Source organism: Entelurus aequoreus, linkage group LG22 (assembly GCF_033978785.1).
Source record: "Entelurus aequoreus isolate RoL-2023_Sb linkage group LG22, RoL_Eaeq_v1.1, whole genome shotgun sequence".
Classification (NCBI taxonomy): Eukaryota; Metazoa; Chordata; class Actinopteri; order Syngnathiformes; family Syngnathidae; genus Entelurus; species Entelurus aequoreus.
In genome coordinates this window covers 26,794,041-26,812,742 of record NC_084752.1, presented here as the reverse complement: position 1 = coordinate 26,812,742, position 18,702 = coordinate 26,794,041, and the positions used below count along the sequence as shown (strand labels likewise).

The 18,702-nt window shown below is 40.6% G+C and overlaps 1 protein-coding gene across 2 annotated transcripts in view; it reads left to right on the top strand.

Annotated features, from left to right (window-relative positions):
- The window catches only part of caly (calcyon neuron-specific vesicular protein), a 34,243-nt gene that overhangs the window by 6,124 nt on the left and 9,417 nt on the right, over positions 1-18,702 (top strand). The window contains exons 1-4 of one of the 2 annotated variants that reach the window (XM_062032356.1): positions 5,358-5,435; positions 9,352-9,526; positions 16,161-16,313; positions 16,507-16,629. In XM_062032356.1, coding sequence (XP_061888340.1) covers positions 9,413-9,526; positions 16,161-16,313; positions 16,507-16,629 — 390 coding nt within the window. In that variant the 5' untranslated portion in view covers positions 5,358-5,435; positions 9,352-9,412. Of the gene's footprint in view, positions 1-5,357; positions 5,436-9,351; positions 9,527-16,160; positions 16,314-16,506; positions 16,630-18,702 lie in introns of those variants that run through there. The other variant, XM_062032354.1, reaches the window with a different exon arrangement.

The window sequence follows — 18,702 nt, the reverse complement described above, 5'->3', positions numbered from 1 at the left end:
TAGACTGGCCTGCCTGTAGTCCAGACCTGTCTCCCATTGAAAATGTGTGGCGCATTATGAAGCCTAAAATACCACAACGGAGACCCCCGGACTGTTGAACAACTTAAGCTGTACATCAAGCAAGAATGGGAAATAATTCCACCTGAGAAGCTTCAAAAATGTGTCTCCTCAGTTCCCAAACGTTTACTGAGTGTTGTTAAAAGGAAAGGCCATGTAACACAGTGGTGAACATGTCCTTTCCCAACTACTTTGGCACGTGTTGCAGCCATGAAATTATTATTTGCAAAAAAAAATAAATAAATGTATGAGTTTGAACATCAAATATGTTGTCTTTGTAGTGCATTCAACTGAATATGGGTTGAAAAGGATTTGCAAATCATTGTATTCCGTTTATATTTACATCTAACACAATTTCCCAACTCATATGGAAACAGGGTTTGTACATAATTTTCTCGACATACATTGTTCGGTTCTCATCGATTCTTATTTGGAAAAAGGAAAACAAAAAGTTGGATTAGCATTCATTGTATGTAGTTTAAAGGTAAAATGAGTCACATAGCTTAGAAAAAATAACATTTGAAAATAAATATAACAAATACATATTCTGCTTGGAAAGGAGCCAGCTTAGGTGGTTCGGGCATCTCGTGCGGATGCCTCACAAGCGTCTCCCTAGGTAGGTCCTCGTTGCACATCCCACTGGGAGGAGACCCCGCGGTAGGCCAAGGACCAGATGGGGGGATTACATCTCCTCTCTGGCCTGGGAACGCTTCGGGATTCCCCAGGAGGAAGTTGCTAATGTTGCTCTGGAGAGGGAAGTCTGGGGGTCTGTGCTGGAGCTGTTGTCCACGCGACCCGATTCCGGATAAGCGGTTGAAGATGGATGGATGGATGGATATTCTGCTGTAGAATTTAATGAATGGGTTTCAGATCGGGGGATGTCATTGTGGTTTGTGCAGTCATTTGAGGCACCTGTGATTAAGGGCCACATAAATAAACTTTGAACTGACTTTGTGGTCTCCCTAAAAAATATACTAGTGAAACTCAAAACATTAGAATGGTTTGTTTAGATTTACAGTACAGGGTGAAACTATCATATACATAAAATGCAACTCATTATTATGGCTTACAGCTTATGAGCACCTTCAATTGGAAAGAAATAAAAAATGTGGGGTTTTCAAAAACTGTAAGCCACGATCATCCAAATTATAATAAATAAAGGCTTGACATATCTCACTTTGCATTAGTTTATATCACATATTAGTTTCACATTTGAAGTTGAATTGCTGACACGAATGGACTTCTACACTTTTTCACCTGTATAATGGAAATGACTGAGTGAAAATGTGGTTAAAGGAAAACATGCAGTTTTTCTCTGACTACAATTGAACATTCACCTATTGAAAATCAGGAGCACTGTGGCAAATTGGTTTAAGCTTTTGACCACAAACGTATTCACTGCTTGTTCGTCTCGCGTGTATACTCTTCTCTGCCTGCAGACGTGTACTGGAGCTAGTACTTACTGCCCGCCTCGGAGCCATTTAAACTCTGTCTTTCGTCTTGCACATCTAAATGAGCAGGCATTCACTTCAATTTAACAAATAATAGCGCTAACATGATAGGCGTGAGTTAGTACCTGTTGTATTTACGACAGACGACGTGCTAGCATTACTGCATCTGGGATGATATTGGCGCGGTTCAAAAATGCGGCTTTCATTTATAGTTGTTGCATGCTGTGTGTTCAATCTTGCAATTATTACAAGTTGTGCTGTTGCAATGTATTCTTGTGAAATGTAGCCAGACTTTAAAGTGTTTATTCTGCCCGGGCGCTGCTATATTGCTGTCTGAAGCCGTTGCACGCAAGTTGCGTAGAGACGTCATTCCCAACCCTTGGAATCGTAACGGGAATCGTAAAAAAAGTTTGCAAGTGATTCCAAGGAATTGATACACTGGGAATCGGTTTTGATCAAGCACCGGTTTTCAATTCCCATCCCTATGGATGACAGTATAAAAGTTATTTTCAGTGTTAAATTTCAAATTTGCAATGGGCAAGGTTTTTATGCGGGAATACATACAATGACCTGAATGAATGAGAACATGCACAGAGCTGTCATTGCATCTTCAATAAATGCACAAGCTTTGACATTTTGGACACTTTTCTTATTTCCATCCATCCATCCATCCATCCATCTTCCGCTTATCCGAGGTCGGGTCGCGGGGGCAGCAGCCTAAGCAGGGAAGCCCAGACTTTCCTTTCCTCAGCCACTTCGTCCAGCTCTTCCCGGGGGATCCCGAGGCGTTCCCAACCCAGCCAGGAGACATAGTCTTACCAACGTGTCCTGGGTCTTCCCCGTGGCCTCCTACCGGTTGGACGTGCCCTAAACACCTCCCTATGGAGGCATTCGGGTGGCATCCTGACCAGATGCCCGAACCACCTCATCTGGCTCCTCTCAATGTGGAGGAGCAGCGGCTTTACTTTGAGCTCCCCCCGGATGGCAGAGCTTCTTACCCTATCTCTAAGGGAGAACCCCGCCACCCGGCGGAGGAAACTCATTTCGGCCGCATGTACCCGTGATCTTGTCCTTTCGGTCATAACCCAAAGCTCATGACCATAGGTGAGGATGGGAACGTAGATCGACCGGTAAATTGAGAGCTTTGCCTTACGGCTCAGCTCTTTCTTCACCACAACGTATCGATACAGCGTCCGCATTACGATCTCACGATCCACTCTTCCCTCACTTGTGAACATGACTCCTAGGTACTTGAACTCCTCCATTTGGGGCAGGGTCTCCTCCCCAACCCGGAGATGGCATTCCACCCTTTTCCGGGCGAGAACCATGGACTCGGACTTGGAGGTGCTGATTCTCATCCCAGTCGCTTCACACTCGGCTGCGAACCGATCCAGTGAGAGCTGAAGATCTTGGCCAGATGAAGCCATCAGGACCACATCATCTGCAAAAAGCAGAGACCTAATCCTGCATCCACCAAACCGGATCCCCTCAACGCCTTGACTGCGCCTAGAAATTCTGTCCATAAAAGTTATGAACAGAATCGGTGACAAAGGGCAGCCTTGGCGGAGTCCAACCCTCACTGGATACGTGTCCAACTTACTGCCGGCAATGTAGACCAAGCTCTGACACTGATCGTACAGGGAGCGGACCGCCACAATCAGACAGTCCGATACCCCATACTCTCTGAGCACTCTCCACAGGACTTCCCGAGGGACACGGTCGAATGCCTTCTCCAAGTCCACAAAGCACATGTAGACTGGTTGGGCAAACTCCCATGCACCCTCAAGGACCCTGCCGAGAGTATAGAGCTGGTCCACAGTTCCACGACCTGGACGAAAACCACACTGTTCCTCCTGAATCCGAGGTTCGACTATCCGGCGTAGCCTCCTCTCCAGTACACCTGAATATACCTTACCGGGAAGGCTGAGGAGCGTGATCCCACGATAGTTGGAACACACCCTCCGGTTCCCCTTCTTAAAGAGAGGAACCACCACCCCGGTCTGCCAATCCAGAGGTATCGCCCCCGATGTCCACGCGATGCTGCAGAGTCTTGTCAACCAAAACAGCCCCACAGCATCCAGAGCCTTAAGGAACTCCAGGCGGGTCTCATCCACCCCCAGGGCCTTGCCACCGAGGAGCTTTTTAACTACCTCAGCAACCTCAGCCCCAGAAATGGGAGAGCCCACCACAGATTTCCCAGGCACTGCTTCCTCATAGGAAGACGTGTTGGTGGGATTGAGGAGGTCTTCGAAGTATTCCCTCCACCGATCCACAACATCCGCAGTCGAGGTCAGCAGAACACCATCCGCACCATACACGGTGTTGACAGTGCACTGCTTCACCTTCCTGAGGCGGCGGATGGTGGTCCAGAATCGCTTCGAAGCCATCCGGAAGTCGTTTTCCATGGCTTCCCCGAACTCCTCCCATGTCCGAGTTTTTGCCTCAGCGACCGCTGAAGCTGCACACCTCTTAGCCTGTTGTTACCTGTCCGCTGCCTCCGGAGTCCTATGAGCCAAAAGAAGCCAATAGGACTCCTTCTTCAGCTTGACGGCATCCCTCACCGCCGGTGTCCACCAACGGGTTCTAGGATTACTGCCACGACAGGCACCAACTACCTTGCGGCCACAGCTCCAATCAGCCGCCTCGACAATAGAGGTGCAGAACATGGTCCACTCGGACTCAATGTACAGCACCTCCCTCGTGACATGTTCAAAGTTCTTCCGGAGGTGGGAATTGAAACTCTCTCTGACAGACGTTCCCAGCAGACCCTCACAATGTGTTTGGGCCTGCCAGGTCTGTCTGGCATCCTCCCCCACCATCGCAGCCAACTCACTACCAGGTGGTGATCGGTAGAAAGCTCCGCCCCTCTCTTCACCCGAGTGTCCAAAACATGAGGCCGCAAATCCGATGACACAACTACAAAGTAGATCATGGAACTGCGGCCTAGGGTGTCCTGGTGCCAAGTGCACATATGGACACCCTTATGTTTGAACATGGTGTTTGTTATGGACAATCTGTGACGAGCACAAAAGTCCAATAACAAAACACCACTCGGGTTCAGATCCGGGCGGCCATTCTTCCCAATCACGCCTCTCGAGGTTTCACTGTCGTTGCCAACATGTGCGTTGAAGTCCCCCAGTAGGACAAGGGATTCCCCCGGGGGAGCACTTTCCAGTACTCCCTCGAGTGTATCCAAAAAGGATGTTTACTCTGAACTGCTGTTTGGTGCGTAAGCACAAACAACAGTCAGGACCCGTCCCCCCACCCGAAGGCGGAGGGAGGCTACCCTCTCGTCCACTGGGTTGAACTCCAACGTGCAGGCTTTGAGCCGGGGGGAAACAAGAATTGCTACCCCAGCTCGTCGCCTCTCACTGCATGCAACGCCAGTGTGGAAGAGAGTCCAGCCCCTCTCGAGAAAACTGGTTCAAGAGCCCTTGCTGTGCATCGAAGTGAGTCGGACTATATCCAGCCGGAACTTCTCTACCTCGCGCACTAGCTCAGGCTCCTTCCCCCCCAGCGAGGTGACATTCCACGTCGCAAGAGCTAGCTTATGTAGCCGAGGATCAGACCGTCAAGTGACCTGCCTTCGGCTGCCGCCCAGCTCACAATGCACCCGACCTCTATGGCCCCTCCCATGAGTGGTGAGCCCATTGGAGGGGGGACCCACGTTGCCTCTTCGGGCTGTGCCCGGTCGAGCCACATGGGCACAGGCCTCGCCATCGTGCCCCAACTCCGGGCCTGGCTCCAGAGGGGGCAAGGGAAAATCTGAGTCCTTGTTGATGCATTCCCATAGAAGTCTTTGAGCTGCTCTTTGTCTGATCCCTCACCTAGGACCTGTTTGTCTTGGGAGACCCTACCAGGGGGCATGTAAGCCCCCGGACAACATAGCTCCTAGGATCATTGGGACACGCAAACTCCTCTACCACGGTAAGGTGGCAGCTCAGAGAGGAGTTTTCTTATTTCAACAATTGAAATGATGCTTGGGGATGATGACATAATTTTTTGTTTTCAAGATGATAATCTTGCCATTGAGCAAAAACTGTAAATATTTTACTTGAAGAAAGATACATTCGATAAAAATCCTGGCCTGCAATTAGTCAGGATCTCAATCCAATTGAAATTCTGTGGTGAAAATGATAGAAAATGGGCCATGACAAGACTCCAATTTACAAATCTGATCTGACAACAGCAATCGGAGAAAGTTGGAGGAAAATCGATTAAGAGTACTGTTTGTCACTCGTTAAGTCCATGTGTCAGAGACTGGAAGCTGTTATAAAAGCCTGAGGTGATGCAACAAAGTACTAGTTGTGTGTTGGAGTGTTTTTGTTTACTTGTTTTTCAGGATTCCATTTTTTTCCCCCCAGAATTGAGTGGTTCCATGATTTGTTTTGAAACTGATACTGACTACCACAATGTCTATTTACTTTATATTATTTTAGTGTTTCTAAAAGCCAGAAAGTTGTCATTTAAAATGACAATCATTTGGTGTCAAGTCTGTTATCTGCTTTTTTTCTTCCCAAATTAAATAACTTAATGATAATTTTTCAAGAATGGCGATGCCGTAGTCTTTGCCAGTGGTTGTACTTTTTAAAGATTCTATTTCCTGCGTGTTGTTAAGACCAGACATATTTGGATAATGAGTTGTTATGATCATGCAGTTCTACACCACCACAGTGACTTTAAAATTAAAATAAAAGCTGTCAAGATGTGCTGTGAATTTGAGACTTTCAGCTTTAATTTAAATGCATCTCCTGATATGTTTTTACTATAAAGGAATTGCAATCACTTTCATCAGAGAGACTTTCACACACACACTAATACTTATTTAACCAATTGACTAGCAGATTATTGGCCCAGATGCAGTCCTTGTCCTTGTTGCTTCAATAGAAGTTGATATCAGGAATTAATTTACGGTACCTATGCAGCTGTTTGACTAGAGCTACCAATATGAAGTCCATGGACATCTTGGTGCGTGTGAAGTAGGTCGTCATTATGAAATACTAACACAAACTTATCTGTTTCACATTTCTGAAAAACATGTTTACATCTGTCTTCAAATTAAAAAAAAAATATACAAAGTATTGAGTCCACGTGTACTGCAGGATAATAATAGTATACATGCTACAGTAGTAACTAGTTTAGCAGATCAACTATATTTATTGGAGTCATTCTCTTCTTAGTGATCCTTCTGTATTTGGAGGTGTAGGTCTAAATACCTCACCAAATTCATGACTGTGTATTGCATATGCTATGTTTATTATTAATATTAATCTTGTGCTGTTTTGGACTAATGTTGTTCATGTGTCACCTTTGACTTCCCGTACCCCCTAATTATTTTTTTTTTTTTGTCCTGTCCAGCTACTCGGGCAAATTATATTGTTGATGTAGATGCCCGTATCGGCTGTACAGATTTACATTACAAAAGAGAAGTGTGGGATACTTCTCTTATTTCCTTATTTGTATTTGACTTTATTAAATAGATTTACATTATTATTTGGTGCAGCCGGGCCCGAGCAGGAGGGGATAGAAAGAGAAAAAAAGGAAGACAAGACAGAGAGACAACAACAACAGGACAGCATCAGCAAATTGGATATGTACAAATATGATGGTAAAGGAGATAGCAAAAAAGCAGTTAGTGAAATAAATATTGACAAGCGGTATAAAATGGATGGATGGATGGAACACAGAAATTATAATGAGCATTATTACACTACAAATGGAGCAATACAAATACCAATAGAAATAGCACTATTAATAATGAATACTAATAATTACCCTCTATTATCAAGAATACAATTGTTTCAAATGCAACAATACATATATGTAACGATAACTTGAATTACAAAAGAAAGCAGATAAATGGAGGGGAAGAAAGAGAAGTGAACTCTATTAACCTTGTAGATTGTTATAGTAACAATAGGTTAAGCTTTGTCAGTGTGCCGTGTGTTATCCATTTTCCCCTAGGGGAACAACGTTAATATATGTTTGATGAATAGAATAGAATAGAATAGAAGAGAATATATCTTTATTGTCATTGTACATTGTACAACGAAATTGCAAGCAAAACTAATTAATTCAGTGCAAATTCATAACACATAACGTGATTATATGCATGAGTGTATGTATGTATATGTACTTATATATGCACAGTATGTGTATATGTGTGTTTGTACAGTGAATGTTTGCTCCCTCTAATTCAAACACCATAGAGTGCTGTAACATTTTAGGTTCTGAGGCAGGGAGAATGTTTTTACTTTTAGACAGATAAGATACTGTAGATGTTCTTTATTCCTTCTTGCTATTAAGTTTTGTGTTACAAACCCCGTTTCCATATGAGTTGGGAAATTGTGTAAATCATTTTCAACCCATATTCAGTTTGATGTTCAAACTGATAAACATTTTTTTTTTTGCAAATAATCATTAACCTTAGAATTTGATGCCAGTAACACATGACAAAGAAGTTGGGAAAGGTGGCAATAAATACTGATAAAGTTGAGGAATGCTCATCAAACACTTATTTGGAACATCCCACAGGTGTGCAGGCTAATTGGGAACAGGCGGGTGCCATGATTGGGTATAAAAACAGCTTCCCAAAAATGCTCAGTCTTTCACAAGAAAGGATGGGGCGAGGTACACCCCTTTGTCCACAACTGTGTGAGCAAATAGTCAAACAGTTTAAGAACAACGTTTCTCAAAGTGCAATTGCAAGAAATTTAGGGATTTCAACATCTACGGTCCATAATATCATCAAAAGGTTCAGAGAATCTGGAGAAATCACTCCACGTAAGCGTCATGACCGGAAACCAACATTGAATGGCCGTGACCTTTGATCCCTCAGACGGCACTGTATCAAAAACCGACATCAATCTCTAAAGGATATCACCACATGGGCTCAGGAACACTTCAGAAAACCACTGTCACTAAATATTCGACATCGTGTCATCCAGACCAAAGAGGAAGCAAACCCTCCAGACTGTTATCGACGCAAAGTTCAAAAGCCAGCATCTGTGATGGTATGGGGGTGCATTAGTGCCCAAGGCATGGGTAACTTACACATCTGTGAAGGCACCATTAATGCTGAAAGGTACATACAGGTTTTGGAACAACATATGCTGCCATCTAAGCGCCGTCTTTTTCATGGACGCCCCTGCTTATTTCAGCAAGACAATGCCAAGCCACATTCACACGTGTTACAACAGCGTGGCTTCGTAAAAAAAAGAGTGCGGGTACTTTCCTGGCCCGCCTGCAGTCCAGACCTGTCTCCCATCGAAAATGTGTGGCGTATTATGAAGCGTAAAATACGACTGCAGAGACCCCGGACTGTTGAACGACTGAAGCTCTACATAAAACAAGAATGGTAAAGAATTCCACTTTAAAAGCGTCAACAATTAGTTTCCTCAGTTCCCAATCGTTTATTGAGTGTTGTTAACAGAAAAAGTGATGTAACACAGTGGTGAACATGCCCTTTCCCAACTACTTTGGCATGTGTTGCAGCCATGAAATTCTAAGTTAATTATTATTTGCAAAAAATAACCAAAGTTTATGAGTTTGAACACCAAATATCTTGTCTTTGTAGTGCATTCAATTGAATATGGGTTGAAAATGATTTGCAAATCATTGTATTCTGTTTATATTTACATCTAACACAATTTCCCAACTCATATGGAAACGGGGTTTGTAAATAACCACAATATCTGTTGATGTATGTTATTCTATGCCCATATCCTTACAAATAGGGTAGATGTTTCCTTTCACACAGAACATCATTTTTTATTTCAGCTTTGAATGCTGCCAGTTATTGAAAGACTGTTGACCTTAAATTGGATATTATTCTTCCCATCAGATGACACTCACAGCTGCACTCAACACATTGAACATCCGGAAGCTTCTGCAGGCTGAGTGACATGCGCAGTGTGGTCACAACACATCACCACGGCAACCATCTTTCACAGCGAGTCCCCAGCAGCATCACTGGCTCGCGATCATCTCCCGTTGTCCGCAGAGCAGAGAAAACCGCAGTAAGTTCATTCTCATGTTTTTTCCATTTCTGGCTGCAGCAGATTGTTTTAGTGGACAAATAAGAGGTTTAAATATAACAGCTGCGCTGGTGTCAATGTCATTATAAGGACATTTTTGTCTTCATAGATTAGTGCAGGTCAGTCATAATCATTTTATGCTAATAACAAGACATTCATTGGTACTGAGAGTGTAGATTTAACTGCATTATTTCAGGGTTTAAGCCATTTAAAAAGTGGTAGCGTTGATGCTCTTTGTCTGACTGCGCCTCCTTATCTGTGTAGCTCTAATGCAGCAAGTTCAGATTGACATGAGCAGTGAACCTAAACTTGAGAGGCATACCGTAAGCAACACACCAACATTGGTGTCTTACTGTACATCTAGATTGTTGAACTGCTTAATGTCATCTTATTACCATCCTATCATTCTATGAAAGCTATTTACAGCGTTTTCATTTACCTCAAGCGTGAACGCGTGCGTGGTGTTGGAGGTTTTCAGCTAAGTTGTTAATCACAGATGCTGAGAGCGATGATTCATCGCTCTCTCACTTCCAGTGGGGGTTAAAATCCACCCACACATGGAGAACATTGCATTTCTTCAGTGATGTCCCTCTTTAGAGAGCTATTGCTGACTGATTCTGTGCCTGAAGAATTTATGGGCACTGATTTTATTTTGACTTACCTCTTAAAGGGAACTGCACTTTTAAAAGAAATTGCCTATCATCCACAATGCCTATGTGAGACAAGAACACTCCTGTCTTTCTCTTTTTTGTGCATTCTAACCAGTGAAAAACCGCTAGCAAGAGGTGGATAACCATAGAACTAATGGGGATTCAATCGATGCGGCCTAAAAAAGCGCTCTAAAAACCTCTAACAATGTGTCATATACATGCTGTAAGTTAATATGTAATGTAGTAACAGGCACATTCATGATACCATGTTATATTTGTGTATTTTGGTAATTTACAGCACTGCTAAGTGCTAAACAAAAAATAAAAACTATGAATATAATAAAACAATCACCCACTGTACAATGTCTGCTATCGCTGGGGTACAGACTGATGCAATGTTTATGTTTCAGCACAAGACTTGTGTTCTCCGTTTATATGATGAATTCTTCATAACGCTCACTCCACAGATTAAAAAATGCTGGAAGCAAACGAGCGTCTTGTCATGTCTTACTCGCGATGTCTTCTGGTCTAAATTTAGTTTTACAGTTGACTAATTTCTCGGCTTATGACCCCAACTTTCCACTATACAGGTGTGAGGCATGATTTCTAATCTAGCACAAAGTTTTACCACCTCAGAGGCGATGCACTATGTCAAGAGCTGCAGTAGCTACGTTATCTCCGTGATTAAAGTAATGTGTTACTAAAAATAGTTCCTCTGCATTAGCTCTTACAATAATAACTAATACTTGGTTAATATGCAGGTTATGCATGTTAATGGAGTATTGTTGGTGGTTTTTGGATGTTTTTAGAGGGCTATCAGTGGAATAAATGACTCCCATTGGCTACATTGTTGTTGTTTTTTACAATTTAGAATACATAAAGAAGAGAAAGACATGTGTTCTTGTCTTACATAAGGATTGTAAATGATAATCAGGAGTTAATCAAGACCTTATGCTTTCCCTTAACTTCCAATTTCTCTACGGCATGTACAGTTTTGATGTGCAACTGGTTGGGGGCAGATTATTTCCTGTTCCAGCACAATTATACCTCAGTGCACGAAGCTCGATCCATCAAGGCATGCTTTGATAAGCCATGACCTCAACCCCATTGGATGAACTCCACCAGAATTTCGGTGTAATGTACAGGTTTATCTACACAGGCTGAATAAACCAAAAGTCTTCATGACGCGCAGCTATAGCATATTGGTTATTTGTCTTCTCTCAGTACGTAAAAATAGAAGACTATCAGTATGTGTGAATCAGTGGTGTTGTGTGTGTCATCAATGAGTCATGATGGCTCAGGTTGGTTTTTTTTCTCGAAAAAGTTGTTTGCACGTTATTATACTGTGTGAATGATGTAGGTGACTCATCACCTCTTCTCAACGCATACTGAATTGGATGAACACTAGTTTGAGCGGTAGAAAATGGATGGATGGATGGAGAATAATATTAAACAGTGAAGATCTCAGAATCAGCTTAATTGGCCACACTGTAAAAAAAACAGCTACGGCTGCCAAACGAAAACCATGAAATTAAAGTAAAACATTGTAAACCAAATAATGATCAAAAACATTATAATTAAAGAAATGTTCATGAAACTTTTTACGGAAAAATATCGTAATATTACATGAATTTGAAAGTAATTTAAGAAAACAGAAAATGCTATGTATAATTAATTTGGTATTTTTCTGTAAAAAAATTGAAATATACATAGTTTGTCATTACTGGCATATTACTTAAAATAACAGGCGGATTGTTTATTTACAGGTAATGTCTTCAATTCTACAGTTTTATAAACTATTTAAAAAAAATAGAAAAATTACAGTAGAAATTTAGAGTAAATTAACCATAAAAATAGGAATTTTTTTTACAGTGCAGGTATTTTTAATACGCAAAATTTGACTTGGTAGACTGTGCTCTCTTTGTACAATGTAAACAATAAATATTAATAATGAACTAAAATATAAACAAGTACTTAAATACTAATATGTGCGAGGCTAATAACATAATAGATCAGTAGTGAATAGAGTAAAAGGATGATGAAGTGAACATGAGTTAGTACATTCACAGTGACAGATTAGTTCCAGGGTTATTTCACAGCAACAGGTCTGTCACCCTGTGACTGTTTAGCGTTCATCAGAGTGACAGCCTGGGGGAAGAAACTGTTCATATGATGGGTTGTTTTGGCGTACAGTGATTTGTAACACCAAGGAGAGGAGTTTGAACAGTTTGTGACAAGGTTTTGAGGGGTCTGCAGTGATGCTACCTGCTTGTTTCCTGGCCCTGGACCGGTATAAATCCTAGGTGGGGGAAGGTCGTTACCAATGAACTTTTCTGCAGTCCTGATTGTCCGTTGCAGTCTGTGTCTGTCCAGCTTGGTTGTAGATCCAAACCAGTCAGTGATGGAGGTGCACAGGACAGACTGAACGATGGTGTAAAACATAATCAGCAGCTCCTTGGACAGGTTAAACTTCTTCAGCTGAGGCAGGAAGTACATCCTCTGCTTTGCCTTTTTTCTGATTGCGTCTATGTAGGAGGTCCACTTCATAATGTTGTGGATCCCAGGAGCCTCAGAGAGTCCATTGTAGAGACTGTACTGATCAGAATGGTGCAGGGGGCGGGGGTTCATCCATTGTCATCTCCAGAGAACCAGCTGTTACACCTCCTTTATGGAAGTAGTCTCACCGTCCCGGATAAGGAAGATGACAATGGTGTTGTCTGCGAACTTCAAGAGTTTCACAGAAGGGTTCCCTGAGGAGCAGTCATTGGTGTAGAGGAAGAAGAGCAGTCTGGAGAGAACACACCTTTGGGCGGTGCCACTGCTGATTGTTCGGCCTTACCTGTTGCCTCCTGTCAGTCAGGAAGTTGGGAATCCACTGACAGGTTGAGGCTGGCATTGTGAGCTGGGTGAGTTTACGGGGCAGGATATCCAAGATGATGGTGTTAAATGCAGAGCTGAAGTCCACGAACAGCATCCTAGCATAGGTCTCTGGGGAGTCGACATGATGCAGGATATGGTTCAGTCCCCTATTGACTGCATCCTCCACCGACCTGTTTGCCCGATAGGCAAACTGCAGGGGGTCCAACTGGGGGATGTCCTTCAGGTGACTCAACACCAGTCTTCTGAAGGACTTCATGACCACAGACATCAGGCCTACGGGTCTATAGTCATAGAGTCCTGTGGTGTGATGGCTAGCTTATGTTACCATTAGTGGTTTAACAGAACGCATTTGTTTGACAATTGTCTATATTTTTCACAATGACAAAGTTTATGTGATAAAAAAAATGTTGTGGCCTGAATATAACAATTGGCGTTTACGGCGGTCACTCACCCGGTCTCGTCAACACGTACTCGAGGAAGCACTTGCACGTGTACAAAAGCAATCCAAGAGAAGCAACGAATAATTTGCAGTCAAGTTGTTATGATAGAATATATGTTCAATGTCAGCTAAGCTAGCTATCCAAAACGCTATTATTAGCTAACAACACCTAAAGCTAATGTGTGTGTATGAGTTACGTATGTACGTAATTACGTCAGTGTGTAGGAGAAGCCGTGACAGGGCAGGATATACTGTGTAAAATACATTGGAAGGTTGGGGCCCTCGAGGCCGTTGTGTAAATGTTGCAAACAGTCCCTTTTGCAGAATAAAAAAAACAGATCATAAACATGTTGTTTCAAGGTAAGACTGCAGAAAAAACTAAAACAGTGTTGTGTTAAATCCTGCGTTAAAATATATATATATATATATATATATATATATATATATATATATATATATATATATATATATATATATATATATATATATATATTATATATATATATATATATATATTATATATATATATTATATAAATATATATATAATATATATATATATATATATATATATATATACATACATATATTTATATTATATATATATATATATATATATATATATATATATATATATATATATATATATATATATATATATATATATATATATATATATATATATATATATATGATTACTGCAGTGCAATTAGGGCACGCCCTTTATTTAGTAATTAGAGTGTAAATAGGATTATTTTTTCCCTGGGAGTAATCTATGAGAGACACTGAGATCCATAAGTCTCCTGGGAAAATCGGGGGGGTCGGCATGTATGTAGCTGAGCCGCATCAGAGTGGTCAAGGAGCCGCGGGTTGCCGACCCCTGGGCTAGTGTGACTGATCTCATCCATGCTTAAGTCAAAAACGGTGGGTCAGGTCACAGGAAAATTGGTCCTACACGTGCACAACGTAGTAAAGTCTGTAAAATGACTGCCACATGGCTCCTTGCCACTACTTATTGATAACCACCACATTTAATATTGCAAACAAATGGAAAGTCAAAACAAGTCAATTTGTGTGCTTAATAAAGATGTGTCAATTAATTAATAATTTTTTTTACGAATGCCACCTTGCACAACAGAAATAATCAGACCACCTCAAAGTAATACCGGAAAAAATGCAAAAAGTCAGGGAAATTACAGTACAGTAATCACTCGTTTGTCTCTGTTAATTGGTTCCAAACATGGCCGTGATAAATTAATTTCCACAAAGTAGTAATCACTCATTATAAATCAAATATTTCTATAACTAAAGCATAAACTGTAAACAGCCTTCAAAATTTGTTTTTCAACATTTTGAGACTACTCTAGACAAGAAACCACACATTTATATTCTTTTAAACAAATATAGTAATGCTGCCTCAGTCTGAGCCAATCAGTAGCAGCGGTATAATTTACTGTCCAATACTACTGTAGTATTGTTAATACTACAGTATTGGCCAAACAGCTAATTTTTTGTTTCATCTGACCACAGAACTTTCCTCCAGAAGGTCTTATCTTTGTCCATGTGATGTCAGATGAAACAAAATTTGAACTGTTTGGCCACAATACCCAGCAATATGTTTGGAGGAGAAAAGGTGAGGCCTTTAATCACAGTAATACCATGCCTAACGTCAAGAATGGTGGTGGTAGTATTATGCTCTGGGCCTATTTTGCTGCCAATGGAACTGGTGCTTTACAGAGGGTAAATGGGATAATGAAAAAGGAGGATTACCTCCAAATTCTTCAGGACAACCTAAAATCATCATCCCGGAGGTTGGGTCTTGGGCGCAGTTGGGTGTTCCAACAGGACAATGACCCCAAACACACGTCAAAAGTGGTAAAGGAATGGCTAAATCAGGTTAGAATTAAGGTTTTAGAATGGCCTTCCCAAAGTCCTGACTTAAACGTGTGGACAATGCTGAAGAAACAAGTTAATGTTAGAAAACCAACAAATTTAGCTGAACTGCACCAATTTTTTCAAGAGGAGTCGTCAAAAATGAACCAGAAGCTTGTGGATGGCTACCAAAAGCGCCTTATTGCAGTGAAACTTGCCAAGGGACATGTAAGCAAATATTAACATTGCTGTATGTATACTTTTGACCCAGCAGATTTGGTCACATTTTCAGTAGACCCATAATAAATTCATAAAAGAACCAAACTTCATGAATGTTTTTTGTGACTAACAAGTATGTGCTCCAATCACTCTATCACAAAAAAATAAGAGTTGTAGAAATTATTGGAAACTCAAGACAGCCATGACATTATATTATTTACAAGTGTATGTAAACTTTTGACCACGACTGTATATAGTATTTGAAGTGCGATACTGATGGGGGACGACTGTAATACAGAGGTGGACACTGGATAACACAGACAAAAGGGCTGAGGGGTAAGCTACTGTATCTGGGTCAATACAGTCAAAAGTGCCCTCTGTTGGATTGTACAGTAGTTCAGTCATACCCTTTTATTGCTTAAACCCTACAGGAGGCTAAGCAATGTTAATTATTTCCACAATGTTTAATATTCAAGAACCAAACTGAATATCTGACCTCACCTTTTCCCTCAACTCACTGTCGTACTGAATGTAAGTTTGTTGTTTCTGACTTTTAGTCGTGTTCAAGCAGCAGTGCAGTCATGGTGAAACTGGGCACTAATCTGGCTGATAAAATGGAGAAACAGCCATGTGCAGATGATGGCTTTGATAACATCCCCCTCATCACACCCCTGGAGGTCAGCCAGCTCCAGCAGTCATTTGCAGACAAGGTACAGTAAGTATGATCTGTGAGGGCTGCTTTTCTGTGCTGGTAAAGTTGCACACTGGCCATGCCTTGCTGTCTATCAACCTTTCAAAAAGAATTACCAGATTACTTTCTGCTCCTCCAGCTGCTTCCTTCTCTTAGTTAATATACTATATGTACTAAAAAGAATTGACATTGCATGTTTTGTTTTGCCACAGGTCATCGTGAAGACGTCCACTGATTATCAACTGCAGCAGCAGAAGAAGAAGAGAAAGTTGTTTATGCCCAACATTGACAAGCTGAACATCAGCTTGTACAAAGATGTCTCAGACAGAGCCAAGGTACATACATTATTTTAATGTACTCTATTGTCTTTTTAGTATCCTGTGAACTAAATGCTAATGAATTACTTTGTTGATCTGAAACGCAGCAAAAAATGGTAGAATATGAACAATATTCAGATTTTTTTTAATACTAGAAGCCCGGCTAAGGTTTCAGGGGCACTAAAAACAACTACATGAACTACAACTACATTGTCATGCGTCTTGTAATCATGTTGTAGAGGTTGTTGTTGGCTTTTTTTTTTTTTTTTAAATGTTGTAACATCTGCATGCTTTGATTGGAGTACAAACCATTAATAGACTTTGCCACACATGTACTGTTAAAAAAAAATCATAGTGAAGTTAATGTGATTTTTTGGGGGGGGGAAATAAGGGAGAAAAGTACCCATTGTAACACAAATCATATTCATAAAAAAAAATGGAACTATAATTTTTGTATTTTTTAAACTTTTTTGCAAAAAAGTTCCACGTTCAAAAATAATTTTACTCATTTTCAGTACACACAGTTGTTATTTTTATTTTTGATCAGAATTAACTGATCATAAATTAACCATCTCTATGTGGAGTTTAATGATATCCCCAGAACCACGAATGTTAGGTTAATTGGAGACTGTAAAGCAGTGGTCTCCAACAGATAGCTGGCCATCTGTTTTTGAGTAGCTTACTGAAGGATGAAAAATGATTTGCTTCAATTCTTAGTACTTTTATAACGGTTTAATCTACACATTGTATTTTAATTACTGACAAATCATCACAAAAACTGTAGCATAAAAACATTGACTGATAATTGTTAAAAGTTGAAGACTCCTACTCTAAATTGTCAGTAAGTGTGAGTGTGAATTAGGGCTGCAACTAACGATTAATGTGATAATCGATTAATCTGTCGATTATTACTTCGATTAATCGATTAATGATCGGATAAAAGAGACAAACTACATTTCTATCCTATCCAGTATTTTATTGGGGAAAAAAACACAATACTTATTTTGATTATTGTTTCTCAGTTGTTTGTAAATGTTGCAGTTTATAAATAAAGATGTATTAAAAAATAAAAATAAAATAAAACATTTAAAAAAATATCTCTGCGCATGCGCATAGCATAGATCCAACGAATCGATGACTAAATTAATCGGCTACTATTTTAATAATCGATTTCAATCGATTTAATCGATTAGTTGTTGCAGCTCTAGTGTGAATTATTGTTGTTTATATGTGTCATGTGATTGACTGGCGACAGTGTTTTCTGTAAATTGTCTGATAAGATTAGAAATATAGTAAATATGTACGGTGGAACCTCGATTTACATAACCCTCATTATACAAACTTTTCAAGTCGTGAACACCAGACCGAATAAAAATATGCTTTGTTGTGCGGACCTTGTATCAGTTTACTATGTTTTATCCACCCATTGTGTGCCTGGCCAGGCTGATCACGCTCTAGTGCTCATTCAGTCAGCAGAGCAGTGCTATCATTTGCAACTCTGCTAATTGGTACTTTGTGTGCATTTAAGCGTTTTATTTTTATCCTTTTTAAAAAAAAATTCTGTTTTGCTTTCTTAATATGAGTACAAATAAAGCAAATGATCAAACGACATGGGGTTTGAAACATTCAGGAATTATCCACAGCGTTGTCGACACTTCCTCCCCTTTTCTTCTGCTGCACACCAAGAAAATTGACCGACAAGGCAAATTACATTTGATTTTTTATTCCTAATCTGTTTAAAGTTAAGGAGTTTTGTGATTCAAACTTTGAGTGCACCACAAGACTAGTGACGGTGTGTCAGCAGGACAGCTACAAATGAGAATAGTTCAGCTCGTTGTTGTTTTGGCTTTGTGATTAGACAGAAACTTGATCCATCACTCCCATGTTATGTTGGTTTAATATACAGTATATATTGCGCTTTATTTTGTATACAAATATTTTCTATATTATGGACTTATTTTGAGGCTGGAAACCATTATTTCCATTGTTTCTAATGGAGAAATTTGCTTCAATATACGATTTTTTTCTTATTTTTGAACCATGTTCAAGAACCAATTAAACCCGTAAACCAGGGGTGTCCAAAGTGCGGCC